We start from the raw sequence: 14,919 nt of genomic DNA on the forward strand, positions 1-14,919 counted from the left end.
CTGCAGAGGTAAAGGGCACTCCACAGTAAGCAGACATCTATCTGATGCTGATGAGACCGACAGCATCCCCACACTGAGCTCAGCCGGGTGTCAGAGTGTCACATTTCCAGACTTTGTTTTTCTCTTCCACGCGCGATGCGTCCAGCCTATAGGATGCCACGTTGCCAAAGGATTTGACGCTCGCATGCATCAAGCGTGGGATTTTCTGATGATGCAGATGCACTCTATTTTATCTCTCCCCCTCCCCAACCTCCCCCCTCCCTCACAACTTATCAGCCGTTCAATTGAACAAATACAGCAAGGGGTTTACAACCCCAGCAGACAGATTTCACTGGAAATTTCAGAATGAGATAAAACTGCACGAGGAAGAGGATTAAGGGCTACTCCAGCAATGGTGGTTTAGCAAAAAATATCATCACGTTGGGGGACACAAGAGGCAGAATATTACAAAGAGAGGAAGCAGCAGAGGCGAGACATTCTCACTTTTAATCCGTTTAGCATGACGAGTCAAGTTAGTTGGATTCTACAATACCTCAACATTTAACTAAATGGCGACTTTAATTAGACCATCGCTGCCTCCTAAATACATATTTTACCCTGAAGAATCACAATCACAATCATGTATTGGCTAAGTAAGTTGCACATTCAAGGAATTTGACTTGGTGAAAGGTGCATAACAATAAACATAGACAACATAGACAAACAAAATAATCAAAACTAAAACATATATATTTAAAAAACAATAAACATATTGCAATAATAGATAACTGTCGAAAAAAAACTAAGACACCTATGTGGCGTGAGGTCTTGGTCCTGATGGACCGCAGCCTCCTGCCAGAGGGACGGGACTCCAACAGTTTGTGTGCAGGGTGAGAGCGGTCGGCTACAATATACCTGCCCGCTTCAGGCTCCTGGAGGCGAACAAGTCATGGAGGGAAGGCAGGTTGCAGCCAATCACCCTCTCAGCAGAGAGAACCACCCTGAAGCACATGATAACCCTGATGACATTGCCAGTGTTATAAAAAACAAAACAATTTAGGGAGCTTCCGCCAGAGGAAAAGAAGTAGGCTACTGCATGTGAGAAGAAAACAGAACCTGATGTGTAAAATTGGTAATGGAGTAATGGAGAGGATGGTGAGCTTCTGCCGCTACTGATCGCACACTTTGAGAAGTAGAGATGATCTGAACTGTGCTGGAGTGCAGAGGCAACACAAATGTTGGCATTTCAAAGACGTTTCCCGTGAGTACAGTGATTCTTCTGTGCGAGAATAAAAAAATAAATAAAATAAAAAAAGACCAGTCGTTTGAGCCACTGTGCCAACAGTGTTTACAACCCCGGAGTAAATGAGGCCAGATAGGTCCGATATCTCTGCTACCTCAGCAGCACGCCTTCATGTCCAGCCCCCCGCAGGCTAAGCCGCACTTCAACACGACTCTGAAAATGGACAAAATCAGGCCACCAAAGTGCCCCAAATAGGGCTGAACAAGCTGCTGGTGATACGGTCAGTATTACCACCTTGGCGTAATCTTGAACATGAAGGTTATAAAGGGGCACGTTTACTGACAGGATTAACTCTCCCATTTCAAATACCACTTGCTTGATCCCGCAGGCTTATTTATAGGTGATGAACTGCTTTGGTAATGTTTGAAAAGATTCCAGGAGAAGAAAAGTCACTGTGATACTGCCAGGTTTGTCATCACTTCCCACTCTGTGTGAGTGATCCCGTCCCTTTACACAACTCACAGCTTCACCGTGGCCTGAAGTCACCCGGCTTCTCTTGCCAACAGTTGCCAAAGGTCTTACTGAACATCAGCAGTAAACACTGCTTTTGACTTCCACGAGGCTGGTGACCATTCGTGGCAATAACAAGAAGTTAATCCCTGCAATAACAAGAAGTTAACACATTTCAAGTTCTTTGCTGCGGACAGACTTCACATCTGACTTCAGGTAACATAATGCACATTACTAATCTTGGAATACCTTCGTCTTTGGATCATCATACTATGCAGCGCTGCATTATATATGATTGTGATCATTTTATTCTTAAGCTTCAGGCTCTCTGGCACAGCTATTGGTCACTTTGGATCTAGCTGTGATGGACTTTTCACCTCTGTCCAAGAATGTGGGGTTCAATTTTGATACAGAATTTTCTTATGATAAACTTAATTTTCTTTTTTTACTCTCTCTATTGCCAGTCGTGCAAATAAGCAACTTAGGTTGAGGTGGTAAACTTGTTAGCACAACAGTGACCAAAACAATATGTTATTGGAAGTTTAAAGCGAGACAATGTAACATAACTAACACAATCTTCCACTCACATATATAAACATAAATAAAAAAACAATAAAACACACTCCCGCTCAACTCAGTACACTCAGCGGTTTGTTGCTTTGGCCTTATTTGGGCTGTTGGCACATAGTGGCTAATATTAGCTAATGTTAGCAAACTTTAGAAAGACATTGGTGTGCAACTCACATTAGTGAGTCAGTTTGCTGACTTCAATCTTCTCTAATTATGCTAATGTTGCATTCACCATCATCCACATAGGTTTGATCCTAACTCAGATAATCTTTACTGTATTTCATCACGAGGTTGCCGTAGCTATTCCTAGAGCTCAACTTATCGCTCATACACATTCTTATCATGTGTATGACGTACGTTGTCCGTACAAAATCACTGTAGCGGTCACATTGTGACCACAATAAATTACAGGTCTTGTTCTAAAGTGGCAATCCTTAATTTTTCAGTCCTGGCTGATTTAGAATGTTTTATTTGAGTGAACACAATGTAGTCTCACAGTCTAGCGGTCCGAAAATACATACTAACATGCCATTTCTTTCAGAAATGTGCGCATAGTTACATTTATTTTTTGTGCAAATGGAGAAAAACTGTAAGTAATACTGTAAATATCGCAACACTTTCATTTGTGGGCCGTAGGTGGGTTTAAAAAGTTAACAAATAGGTGGGTTTAAAAAGTTAACAAATAGGTGGGTTTAAAAAGTTAACAAATAGGTAGGTTTAAAAGGTTACTACTCATGACTTTTCTCTCCATAAATTTGATGAAATCTGCAATATAAAGATGTATATTACTACTATTATTAAAATTAATGTTTCTTTGCAGTATTAATTGATATCAAGGGGATTATTAACTCATACATCTGTGGCTGTGAGCCTTGTTGGAATTAAAATAATTGTACATGTACTCACACACAATATTAATATCATTCAGACTCCAGTTTTAGCTCATGTAATCTAAAGAGCAAAGGAACAGCACTATATTATTAATGGTAGGCATCATCTGACGACAGCATTGTGTATTATAGTTATATAAACATGTTATGGCATATTCCATATATAAATCTTATATAAGTTATCTGGGACAGAAACCAGAATGGATTTCAATGGTTACTGGACTAGAACTGATCCGTTAGGATTTGATAGGAGATAATAAGACAACACATTTCCTTACAGCTTTGCCTAAGCCTGGGCATCACATGGACATAAGCATCATGAATGATCACTGTAGACAAAAAAAGTGAGAGAAATTTTAATGTTCTTTTGTTCCTCTGAACGTCATCGAACATGCACAGCCGCGCCTATGCATGGGTCAAGATGGACACGAGTATAGACACACAGATTAAAAGGAAGACATGATTGCTTTCCCTTTATGAGATCATTTCATATTCATGTGTGGCGTCACATCTCACGCAGCTGCACCAACCTAAACTGAAAAATGCGCAGACCTGAAAGGAGCTTTTGGCTGTAGTATCTATGTCAAATGAGATTAAGAGCCGTTGGATTGCATCCCTTTTTACTTGGCCTTGAATACCTTTGGAGCATATGTGGCTCCAAAGTTCAACATTGTAAGGCCTAAGCTCTTGATAGACACAGACTTCATTTGTATTTTAGTGGCAACTTCCGCTTAAAGCTAAGAGTAGAATTTGCCTCTAAACAGATAGCCCCCAAGGATTAGGCTTCATAATCTGTCATTCACTGATCCTCGAAATCATACTGTCTGGGTGCTCTGAAATCAGCTTAGAGACAGTAGATGGTGTGTGTGAGTGGTTTTATGATTGGGATTGCGTGCCATGCAGGCATTATGTACAGTAGAAACATTTGAAAAAACATTTGAAAACACAAAAAGACAATTGTTGAGGGGGTGTGTCACTTCCAATCTGCACAGAGTGCCGTGCCACCTACTGTTGTCAACATGCAGCGTGCAAATGTGCACCGCTAGACGGCAAGCGCAAGGCCTTTCCTTCTGCTGCACGTCACCGAACAGATGCCTGGTGTATGAACTGAGCATCTCCGGTTAGCTCTGACTTCCATGAGAAAATCCTCTAGAATTCTCTGTTTCTAACAGGAAAATGTTTTGTGAATGGGACGCGCATGCTGGTGTAGGACAGACAACACAGACTGAATCCGTTTCCTGCCGACAGGGCTTTATATGGACAGCATTAGGAATCCAGACAGGGTCTAAATCAAACAACTGTTCCTTTTATACAGACTTACAGCAGATTGAAGTTTGATTACAAAGACACTTAGGCAATCATCGGGCGCAAAATACCAGATGGTGATGAGGACTAAACTATAGAGTGCCTTATAAAGTTAAAAATAAATCTCAATGTTCTTCATTGAAAACAGTAGGTCAGTTGAGTTGATTTGACTTAAATTCCTCAGAACATTAATCACTATTCAGAGGGAGTTTTTTGAAAAACACAGGTATAATCCATGTAGGATTTTAAAACTATACGTCAAATAAATGGTGTATAATATTAATAAGCAATCGGCGTGAAGACCGATGATCCCTGTGAACATTTCCTCAGCATTAGAAGGTGCCATTATAATTTATTAAATGAGGATATCCGACGCATACGGTATCATCTTTAGCTATAGACAAAGCAAACACTTACAAGCATCCTATTTAACAGCACCCTTCACCAATTCTGATGCAGTAGACATATTTGTAGGACAAACAAACAAAAATAAAACAAAAGTTATTATTATTAGTCTAATCAGTCTGTATGTCAGAGGCAATATCAAATATAAAAGAGAAATAGAGGGTTTGATATTGCTTACATGAGGACAGAATTGAAAACTGGAGCCATTTCTCATAAATAACAAGTTAATGAAAATGAGTAAAAATGTTACTTCTTTTTCATATTAGGAATGTGCTATTTGCCCTCTTTTATCCTGTTTATTTTGTCGCATGGATATGTCACACATGGCTCCAGAAAGGACACAATTAAGCAAGCACATACAGTGACCTCTCTGGGTTTGGTTCCTTTACAAAAACAGGGGAAATAAATGTTACTGTATCCCGATGTCATAACGTGAATGTCTGATCACTTTGTGGTAGAATAGACGTCTACGTAGAGCTGGAAACTGCCAGTTTCTTCAAGTGGTCCATGAAGACCTGCAGGCTGACGTCATCAGTGAGGATCGGGGCGCCCGTCTCCTACAGATGCACAGGAAACAAATGGGGCATAAACAGAGGCCGAGTGATTTATGCACTTTGCGGACAGATCTTTTCGTCACAAACTCTGATCCCATGATCACTTCAGTAGAGCAAAACTGGTTTATCACTAAGATTGGCTTATGCATGGCCTTGTTCTCTTGATCATCTCATTATTGGAGTGCTGTAGATGTATTCACAGTGTTTATAAACAACAGGGTATAGTTCTTAACTTGGGGCGGTTAAGAGTTAATTAATTTCAGCTTTCAGTCTGTCAATTTGTTTCAGTTTTCAGCACAGCTTGGTTTTCCCCAGGGGTGAAGACAATCATGTGGTTTTAAAGTCTTGATTTGGAGGCAGGAAGGAAATGAGAAATTTCTGAAACTTTCATAAATTGTTGTTTTACACAGTTATGAAAGCGCTGTATGAGGTTGTAAATAACTTCAGCCCACTGAAGCTGCATGAGGGAAAGTCCACTGACATCTTTAGATGGTCTGCCGATACTGGAGTTGACCTCTAACAGCAATCTTTTCTCAAGTATTAGGTTGTATCTTATAATACAGTACCTGTCCCCAGGCGTAGCTGTTGTTGTGGGTCTGGGATGGGTTGACCTTAGAGAGCAGGAAACGAGCCTGTGAGCCTCCATGCTCTGTGTCGACGTAGCGCGGCATGGGGAAACGCGTCTGCAAGATCTCCTGGGCATCATCCAGTGGAGCCAGTAACAGCTGTTTGAAATTCTCGTACTCTGCCATTTCCTGGTAGCCGGCCTTACGCCACTGGGCTATGGTCTGGAAATAAAGAGGAAAATTACAGCATTAAGAAACGCCTTCTGTGGAACACCTTTCTAGAAAGATTTTTGGAATTTAAGTGGAACTAAAGGAGAGTAATCCATTGCCGTGTCAAATGTTTAAATGAATAGAACTATCTCACCTCTCCATGGTAAATAACCAGCTGGAAGAAAGTGTCCATGAGCAGGATTCGATCTGGCAGGATACTGCTGCTGTCCAGGAGGACGGGCTGTGAAGAAATACAGAACACAGTTTGAACAACTCAAACACCACATAAATCAGCGCTGACACACATTTCTTATGAAGATATTGTGAAGCTTCTGGGAAAGTCCTGACACTCCTCCAACGCTGATAATAATAATATTGGTGAAGAGGGTGTGAGGCTGACCTCTGGTGGTCCATGGAAGGAGTATGAGTAGAGGATGGGCTGGATCATAATCAGCGACTGGGTCAGGTCCTGCCTGACAAAGTGGTGCCTGTAATAGGACGACTCATCGGGGCTGTTGTTGAAAACCTGCAGGAATGGCGACCGCCTCAGGTGGAACATAAACTGCAGGAGAAGGAGAGGAAAAAGTTAGTTTAAAAAAATAATAATTCTAATGCCAGCAAACACAAATTAGAGAAAGTGTTATAATTAAAATTTATGTCATATTTTAAAAATCAGATCTATAATAATGATTGAGAAAAAAAAGTCTATTTTGTAATTATTATAGATTCAAATTCAGGCATTTCCACTCAGGGACAGGCTTACCTGTGGGTAGAGGGACAGAGACTCCGACAGCTTGAAGGATGTCGGGTCATCTTTGTTGAACTGGCCAAACTTCTGACACTGAAACAGAGATGAGACAAAACACTGTTCAAACATCAAGTACACACCTTTCGTGATCTGGCACATCATGCGTAAGCAATGACAGAATTAATTAATATCCCACAATCCAAACAATGCCAACTGTGCATTGTTCTCGTCACAAAGCGCAGATAGGGAGGCGTGTGTGCGTCACTCACCAGGCGGATTAGCTGCCTGTCAAGCCAACGCAGAACATCTGGTCCCTCCTCTGACTCCGCTCTGAAGACTCCCAGGCGAGCCATGAGCACGGCGGCCGCTTCCTGGTCGAATGACGACTCGATGTGCTGAATTTGGGACTGTGCATCTGCCCAGCTTAGGTGAGGACAGAAAGAAAGAGAGGGGCGGGAGGACAGCAGGAGAGGTGCGGGTGAGCGTGGGTGTGGTGTGAATGACGCACGTACACACAGGTTTCCGTTCGGCTTCATTATATCGCTACAGATAGTGACAGTCTGTGCTGCAAAATAACCTAGCTTATTATTAATAAATAAATGATGTTCCAGGTTGACATGGAGTGAAGTTCACGTTAATGGTGTCTTACTTCCTTGCGATGGTCGTGACCCGTATCCTCCTCTGTGTGCTGGAGTGCTGGTACTGGGTTACAAACTGGATCGCCCCTCTGCCACCTTGGGGGACTGGTGCATTGTGCTACACACAAACAAAACAGTAGAGACAGTCATACTACTATTGTCAATCACTTCTCTCTTTGAATGAGCCTAACAAATGGCCTTTTATCAAAAGGAAAACAAAAAGAAGCCATTGTTCAAAGAGTTTCACAAGACAAAGCCTTCATCCCGTCAGAATTATTCACTCTGTGATACGATTAGCAACTGTACTTTAATCTGCCAACAGTAATCCCATCAGAGGTCACAAGATACTCTTTGTTTTTTACCTGATTCACCACTTCAAAGAAAATGCCCAAAGTGGTGGAGGGGTTGAGACCACACACTTTCCACTGGCTCGTGCCACCAATACCCATCTCCTACACAAGACAGAGAACATATTGTGATGGAGGCCAGTAAACAGCAGCTCTCAGATTACAATTCAATTGTGGGAAGGAAGGAATCTGACTCCTGGGCAGAGACTCACATTCTCTGAAACACAAGAGCCCTTAGAGTTGAGTGAAACACATGGTCCAATGGTTCCGCAAATCTTCACTTCCCTTGATGTCTATTGAGACAGAAATACACGCAACATAAGTATGCAAGTACAGATCTAATTTGTGTTCCGAAAAGAAAAATCCCAAAGTTTGAGTGATTGACACAAGCTTCTTATTTAAGCAAAAATACAGCGAACAATGATATTCATTATAAATCTGATGACGTCGTCACTTCTTTACCTTCACTTCCAGGACACCACCGAAGGCCATGCGGAAATCTCCATTGTAGTCTTTGCTGAAGACTCTCTGAAAGGTCTGCTTGAACAGGGAGGTGTTGAAGGAGTCTCCCATGACAATGTGCCCCCTGATAAATAATAACAAATTGTTTAGAATTTTTATTTCAAACTTTTTCTTATGATTAAAAAAAAAAAAGATAAAAAAAAAATCCCACATCCCTAACGGTTAGACTAATATAATACCACACCCTCAAAGATTAAACAATAAGGGCTGACGTACCCGGTAAAATTAGATAAGCACTTCATCTCCAGCAGTCCCGTCTGGTCCAGGGCACAGGCGTAGATATCAATACAGTGGCCATTTACTGCTGAGCGGTTGGCCATGGCTTCATAGTACTGTGTGACACAAAACACAAGTAGACAAGACATGAAATGACGACTTAATGTCAGTGAACATACCCCAAGTACGTTGTGTACTACATGCGTTTGACGTAATTGGGGGGGAAAGTAAGTTATAACAACAAAGGAAAATTTAACTAAAATACAACTACTGTTACAAATGCTAAGACTTGGAGAGGGTTTATGCACTTTCTCACCTTGGTGGCTTTCTTCAAATGGCGAGCGTTGTCTTTCTGGATGTCATGCCAGGAACGGATGGGGGTTTTCAGCTCGTCTCCCACCACCATGCCTGGGCCTTGGGTGGGGGGCCCTCCGATGAACAGCATCACACGAGCCCCTGTGTTGGGGAATGTACCCTGAGGATAAAAGGGAGGAGGAATAAAGAGTCTTAAAAAAGCTGCTAGCCTGACAACTGTGAATATTAACAATAGCCATGTTTGTTGTTTACGTTCAATAATCTTTTAGGGAATCAGTTTCAGCAAAGAGCAGACCTCACAGCCAACACAACAAGTCCATAGTCCAGGAGTCAGGCAAAGTCAGAAACAGACCTTTGGAAGTATGCCACACAGTGACAAAGCCACTGAAATCTGCTTTTAAGTTCCACGTAAACAGTGATTCAGTTCCACAGGGACAAAGTGTACTCAATCACAGAGAGCAATCAAATAAATAAATCAACAAATGGTGGATTCTAACCACTTTTTGCAGTTTGCCTTTTTATGTAAAAAGACTCATTCATCAAGTCAAACGCCTCTTGACAAATCTGGAGTCACTGAAATAACCACATTTATTCTAATCAGGCCTCATCTCCTATCTGCTGAAGTAGAGTACAGCGGGGGAGGGATCTGCTGCGTTGTATAACCACTCAGATTAGCTGTAGGAGAAGAGAGAATAATGATGGTGGAGTGAAAAGACCGAAAGCAAACAAGGAACGAGCCTTTGAACTGACAAAGCTCACGTACCGTTTGTGCAGAAGATAGTCATCAGGCAGTCTGTGCCTTGCTTAACAGTTACATGTGGCACAATCATCTTGAAGAGGCCAAAGTTCAGGTTACTGTTAAAAGCCTCATTAAAAGGACTGCTAATTAATTTGTATCTAGAGAATAACGTTTGGGTTGGATTTAATTAGTATTAAAACACCCCGTGTAAGAAAAAAATAAAAATAAAGTATATATCTATACTCATAGTCTGGCATTATTTGTCTCGACTTTGTGTATAATTATATATGTGCTTCTGAATGTGTGTATACTATACCTCCAGCAGGCCGACAGCAACAGTCAGCGCCACACCGGTTGAGCGGAGCGGCCGTTTGCCCTGAGGGACGGGCCACGGGTCTCTCTGAAGCTCACCGAGCAAGTCAGTTAGATTCATGTCAACTCTGTGCACGGGCTGAAGGAACCTGTATTTGAACACAAACACACCTTAGGCAAGAAAAGCGTACTTTCGTAACTTTTGGAAACAGCTAACATTAACTGGCTGAGACCAGAGCTAAGTGTAAATGGGGCCGACTGTGGCTTGCACGCCCGTCTTTCAATCAGAGGGTCTGTGGTTCGAACCCCGGCTCTGCTAGTCCATGTCGTTGTGTCCTTGAAAAAGACACTTAACTCCTAATTGCTCCCCGTTGCTGTGTCTGGATAAAAGCGTTAGCTAAATGAAATGTAATGTAAAAATGCTCCTCCTTACCTGCAAGTAGCTGCAGCATCCTGAGGTGCCAGAGGGCGACCTGGTTGTCCTGATGCTGCGGGCTTTGTTAAACCCAGCATCTCCTGAAACACACCAAAAAAGAAAAACAATTGCAGTTGGCTTTTCACACATGAATCTCCTAATTTGTCTCATATTGCAGTTTTTTTACTAATTTCTTTGCACCAACCTGGATTTGTTTGGAGGAGAGGTCTTTGGTGCCCCTGAACACGTAGCTCTTGGCGATCCCCTCACAGCTGAGCTCGTGAACCTGAACCATGCGTCCGAATGTGATGAGGCCTACCAGGGCGTTGGGTGGCAGCAGGCTGAGTGACATCTGAAGGGACTCCTTGAGGGCCTGGAGGTCCTCTTCTTCCAAACATGTGTCCACCACATAAATGAAGATCAGAGGGGCTGTGGGTCCACGCTGTAAATAGGCGAGAGAAAAAAGGTTACACTCTGCTGAAATCATAAGCTTTGTTTCCACATACTTTCACTAGCAGAGACCCTCTCATATTACTTTTGAAAACCATATGAAGTATTCATGAAGCCACACCTGTTAGCCATAATAGTAGTGAGGTCCCAACTACTAAGTCAATGATGTTTCTGCTGTATAAACTTAACATATCTAAACACTACATGATTATGACACACCTCTTTCACTACTGTACCATATTAGTGCACTTAATTAGTCCAAGTGGCTAAGTATAGGGCCTTTTTTTCTGATGACACTGACCCTACAACTAGTACACAACAGAGTACATCCAGAGTACATACAATCTCCTTGCATAGGGCTGAGGTCAGAGTGCAGACATGCATGTAGTATTTACCTGTACTATATACTCAATTGTAGAAAACTGTGGCATGAGTTCCGCTGGCTGGTTCACGTCAGATATGCCTGCATAAGAGGGAGGGAACTGCAGAGACACAGAACCAGATCAACAACCTTAATAAAGGAATGCAGCAAATCCAAATGATCGGTCTTATATAATATCAAACTAAAGTATGCGGTGAATGTCAGTACTTACTGGGTTTCTTTGAAAGCAGAAGTTGCACGCCCATATTTTTGCTCTGAAGTCAACTTGACTGAAGGGGTGAGCAAAACAATTGGGTTAGGAATGCACTCATTTGGCAGGAGTCTAACTTTGACCGATAGTGATCCACATATGCTCATTTGCAATGCCGTGCCACCCATTTTATTTTACTTAAGAAATACTAAAATGAAGACATTTTAAGAACATAGTTGACATTATGATAATCAATCATAATAAGTACAGAGGGTTAAACACAATTCTCATGTAAAAAAGGCAAAACAATTCCTTTAAAATAAAGGTTGAATACTCAAATCCTTGTTTTTGATAACTTGCAGTGAAAACAAACATTACAATGTTGACATCTGTAAGAAGGAGCATTGTTTCCCATTTAACTCACCACAGTGGGTTGAGCACTGCCTTGCAGTTGGCCCGGCTGCACAGAACTGGTTCGTACTGGACCGGTGGAAGGTCAGGCCTCTCCTTGAGTGGTGTGAAGAGACAGGAGACTGGGACCACTAGCCTGGTGGCTTCCAGGCGGCTGGAGGGCCAGAGGTTCCAGCTGAATCGCACCCCATCTCTGTCCTCATTCTGTTGGATGAACTCCTGGTAGGACGCCATCACTGAGCTTCAGCAGGGAAAGAGCCCAATAGATCACAGTGAGGTTTGTAAATCCAACAGCCTAAACAAGTGTCTACTCTCTACTGGCTGCAGTGAGCCACTCTTTATGCAGGTGCTCTTTTCAATGTGATACTAAAATAAGACGCAGCTATCCAGAAGCATGACGCACAAACGTGTCATAAGAAAACCTGACCAGCATGTTTTCCAACAGTAGAGAGGAATCCCAGTCATATTTTTAGACTACACCTTTGTTGGCCCGTCTGAGACGTCACACCTTTGGCAAAGTGTCACATAAGATCCTGTTGTAACAACTGTAAACTCTCCCTCTTTCTCACCACTCTCTGAGGAGCGTTATATTTCCAGAGCAATACAACAGCATTTCAGCAGGTTTACAAGGTGCATTTATAAAGATGGCAAAAAACTAAGTAAGTTATCAGCTGGTCACAAGACTTCAGAGCATACAATATGATCTGTAGGCCAACCATCTGTGGACTAGGGAGGGCACCAAATAATTACTGTCATTACATATTAATCTACCAATTATATTCCTCACCTAATACACTATTATTGATGCATTTAAGCAAAATGACAAACATTCCTTAATTCCAGTGTATCCACTGGGATGTCTTATGTAGGTTTGTCTTGAATATGTTGGGGGTTTAGACTATTTGTCGGACAAAAACAATCAATCTGAAAACATCCCTTTGAAGAGATAAATAGACAATGCACTTGTTGACTGTGTATTGCCTTCTAGCCAATGTGTTTCTAACGGACGGGGAGCTTTGCCGGGACGTGGAGTGGATTTTGTTGGAGGTAACGTTAATTTCTGTTTCAAGGAAAGAACAAGGCCACCGTGAAATTGTATTTAAAAAAAAAATTAAAAAAAATAAAAAATCACAGAAAGAAGCACTATTTATCGAAGATGTACACAACGGCTAGCTTGAATGAGCAGCACAGGCCACGTATCATTTCTGATGAACCCACCAGCGAAGGTTAGACACTTTATCTGCCGTGCACAGCATTTCTAATCCGAAATGAACAAAGTGTACTCGTAACGTTAGTGTTGTAGAAACAACATTACGTAAGCGTTAACCATCGTTGCCAAATACCTCTACGTTGCTGTCACTCAACAGCAACGCGGACGCTTCGCCGGGAGGCTGGTTGGGCGAGCTAACGGAATGTAGCGTTAGCTAGCATTAGCCCACTTCCTGTCCCTTTTCAGTGGAAGCGGCCTTTAGAGCAAAGTTAAGTCGAGTGCTTACCTTGGATATCAAGTTGGCCTCAAGTCTAAACACGAGCGAAAGAGTCGGTTGTGTTAAAAAGAAATTACAGCATTTGAAGATAAAAGCAGACGGATGTACAGGTCAGGAATACGACGGTGAGGGGATCTCTCCCTGCCAGCCGGCTCTTGCGCTTTACTAAAATGACGTGTTACTCTAAGTTCAGGCCAATCCTATTGACTCTTCCATCGGTGACGGTGATGGTACGTACTATGCGTACGCAAGGAATGATGGGAAATGTAGTTTACAGTATTGACCTACTACTGCAAGACTGGTATCTGCCCTAACGGCTGAGTGAGGGAGTTGTAGAGTTTATGATCTGATGCAATTATTGTTCAGTGTAATGACGTATGATTAGACACCCTGTGTAGATAGATACTTACTCTAAAATTTAAACCTATTCATACCAGTAGTACAACGTGAAGCTAATGAACAGTTCCTTTGCAGGTTTCTATTCCACTATAACTGAAAGTGAGTGAAACTGTGGCCAACTGCTCCTTGTAGCCATGCTGCGTTCATAGCTGGCTCACATACTGGGACGTTTGGCTTTTATCTGCGTGGAAAGCCACTTGGTGGCATATATGACTTTAGTTTCGGTGAAATATATAGTTGTGGCTGCGAAATTGCAAAATGTGATGAGCTCAAGTCGGTAGTTAAACTTGAAATGCAATGCACTTCATAGGATTTAAGTAGACGTTAAAGATGTAGAGTGAAAGGAGACTAAATACAATAACTGTAATTTAAATAATCACATTGGAACCGAACAGAATCGATACCCTCGTGCTCGCTTATATATGCCAAGTGAGTTAGCCTAAATACTGAAGTATTTAATATCTTACGGTGCACATTTTCCGCAAAGTATACGTGTCAACACATTTCAACAATACGTCAGGTCGGGAGGAACACCGGAACTTGCAGTAAACCTGGGTTCTCCCCTTGCAATACACGTAAATTCCGAAAGGAAGTGAACTCAGCATTTCACACCGCTTGTTTAGCGTGTCTTTGGACGTTAAGTGGCGCTGTAACCAAGCAGCATGTTTGGTGAAGCTTAAACCCCTGGAGAGAGAGAGAGGGAGCGAGAGAGCGAGAGAGAGAGCGAGAGAGAGAGCGAGAGAGAGAGAGAGAGAGAGCTGCTCCCTCTCCTCTCTCCGTGCTTCTGCCGCGCACAGCGGACTCTCTGCTCTCTCTTTTCGCAGTGTGCTGAACCTACAGGCGGCAGGTGTGTGCACCGAAGCTTTTCTCGCTTCGACCACGTCTGGGAGCCCATTTGGATGTGTAGTAAACCGAGGCGATAACTCGCGCTGTAAGTGGGCTGGCCCCGGTACACCCTGGGATGCGATGTTGCAGTGATAGACAGCAGAGCAGCTTCTCCACTGTATCGCACTCAGCCGGCGTCGTCAGCTGTTGCTCGAGCAGAGAGTGGAGTAGTCGCGAGCAACAGAAAAAAAGAAGAAGAAAAAAAAGGCCGAACTATGCGACTGACTTTCT

The 14,919-nt window shown here is 42.5% G+C and overlaps 1 protein-coding gene across 1 annotated transcript; it reads right to left on the reverse strand.

Moving 5' to 3' along the window:
- Nucleotides 1-4,422: 4,422 nt before the first annotated feature.
- sec23b (SEC23 homolog B, coat complex II component) lies at nucleotides 4,423-13,535 on the reverse strand. Its single transcript, XM_079219353.1, has 19 exons — nucleotides 13,414-13,535; nucleotides 11,931-12,158; nucleotides 11,528-11,585; nucleotides 11,330-11,416; nucleotides 10,690-10,926; nucleotides 10,503-10,585; nucleotides 10,074-10,218; nucleotides 9,020-9,178; nucleotides 8,704-8,819; nucleotides 8,428-8,551; nucleotides 8,178-8,258; nucleotides 7,981-8,070; nucleotides 7,630-7,736; nucleotides 7,250-7,403; nucleotides 6,996-7,073; nucleotides 6,633-6,794; nucleotides 6,387-6,473; nucleotides 6,023-6,244; nucleotides 4,423-5,459 (listed from the first exon to the last, which is right to left on the reverse strand). Exons 2-19 carry the CDS (start codon nucleotides 12,149-12,151, stop codon nucleotides 5,370-5,372), a joined length of 2,301 nt encoding a protein of 766 aa, XP_079075479.1. The 5' UTR covers nucleotides 12,152-12,158; nucleotides 13,414-13,535; the 3' UTR covers nucleotides 4,423-5,369.
- Between the last annotated feature and the right edge of the window lie 1,384 nt (nucleotides 13,536-14,919).

Source organism: Taurulus bubalis (genome assembly GCF_910589615.1).
Source record: "Taurulus bubalis genome assembly, chromosome: 6".
In the NCBI taxonomy this organism is placed as follows: Eukaryota; Metazoa; Chordata; class Actinopteri; order Perciformes; family Cottidae; genus Taurulus; species Taurulus bubalis.

What these genes read in the sequence shown, in the direction of transcription:
- sec23b (XM_079219353.1), bottom strand. Translation starts at nt 12,151, where the DNA reads ATGGCGTCCTACCAGGAGTTCATCCAACAGAATGAGGACAGAGATGGG. An exon ending in TCTCCTCCAAACAAATCCAG is followed by an intron (nt 10,586 to 10,689) that starts GTTGGTGCAAAG and finishes GGTGTGTTTCAG; the next exon opens with GAGATGCTGGGTTTAACAAA. An exon ending in GATGCTGCAGCTACTTGCAG is followed by an intron (nt 10,219 to 10,502) that starts GTAAGGAGGAGC and finishes GTTCAAATACAG; the next exon opens with GTTCCTTCAGCCCGTGCACA.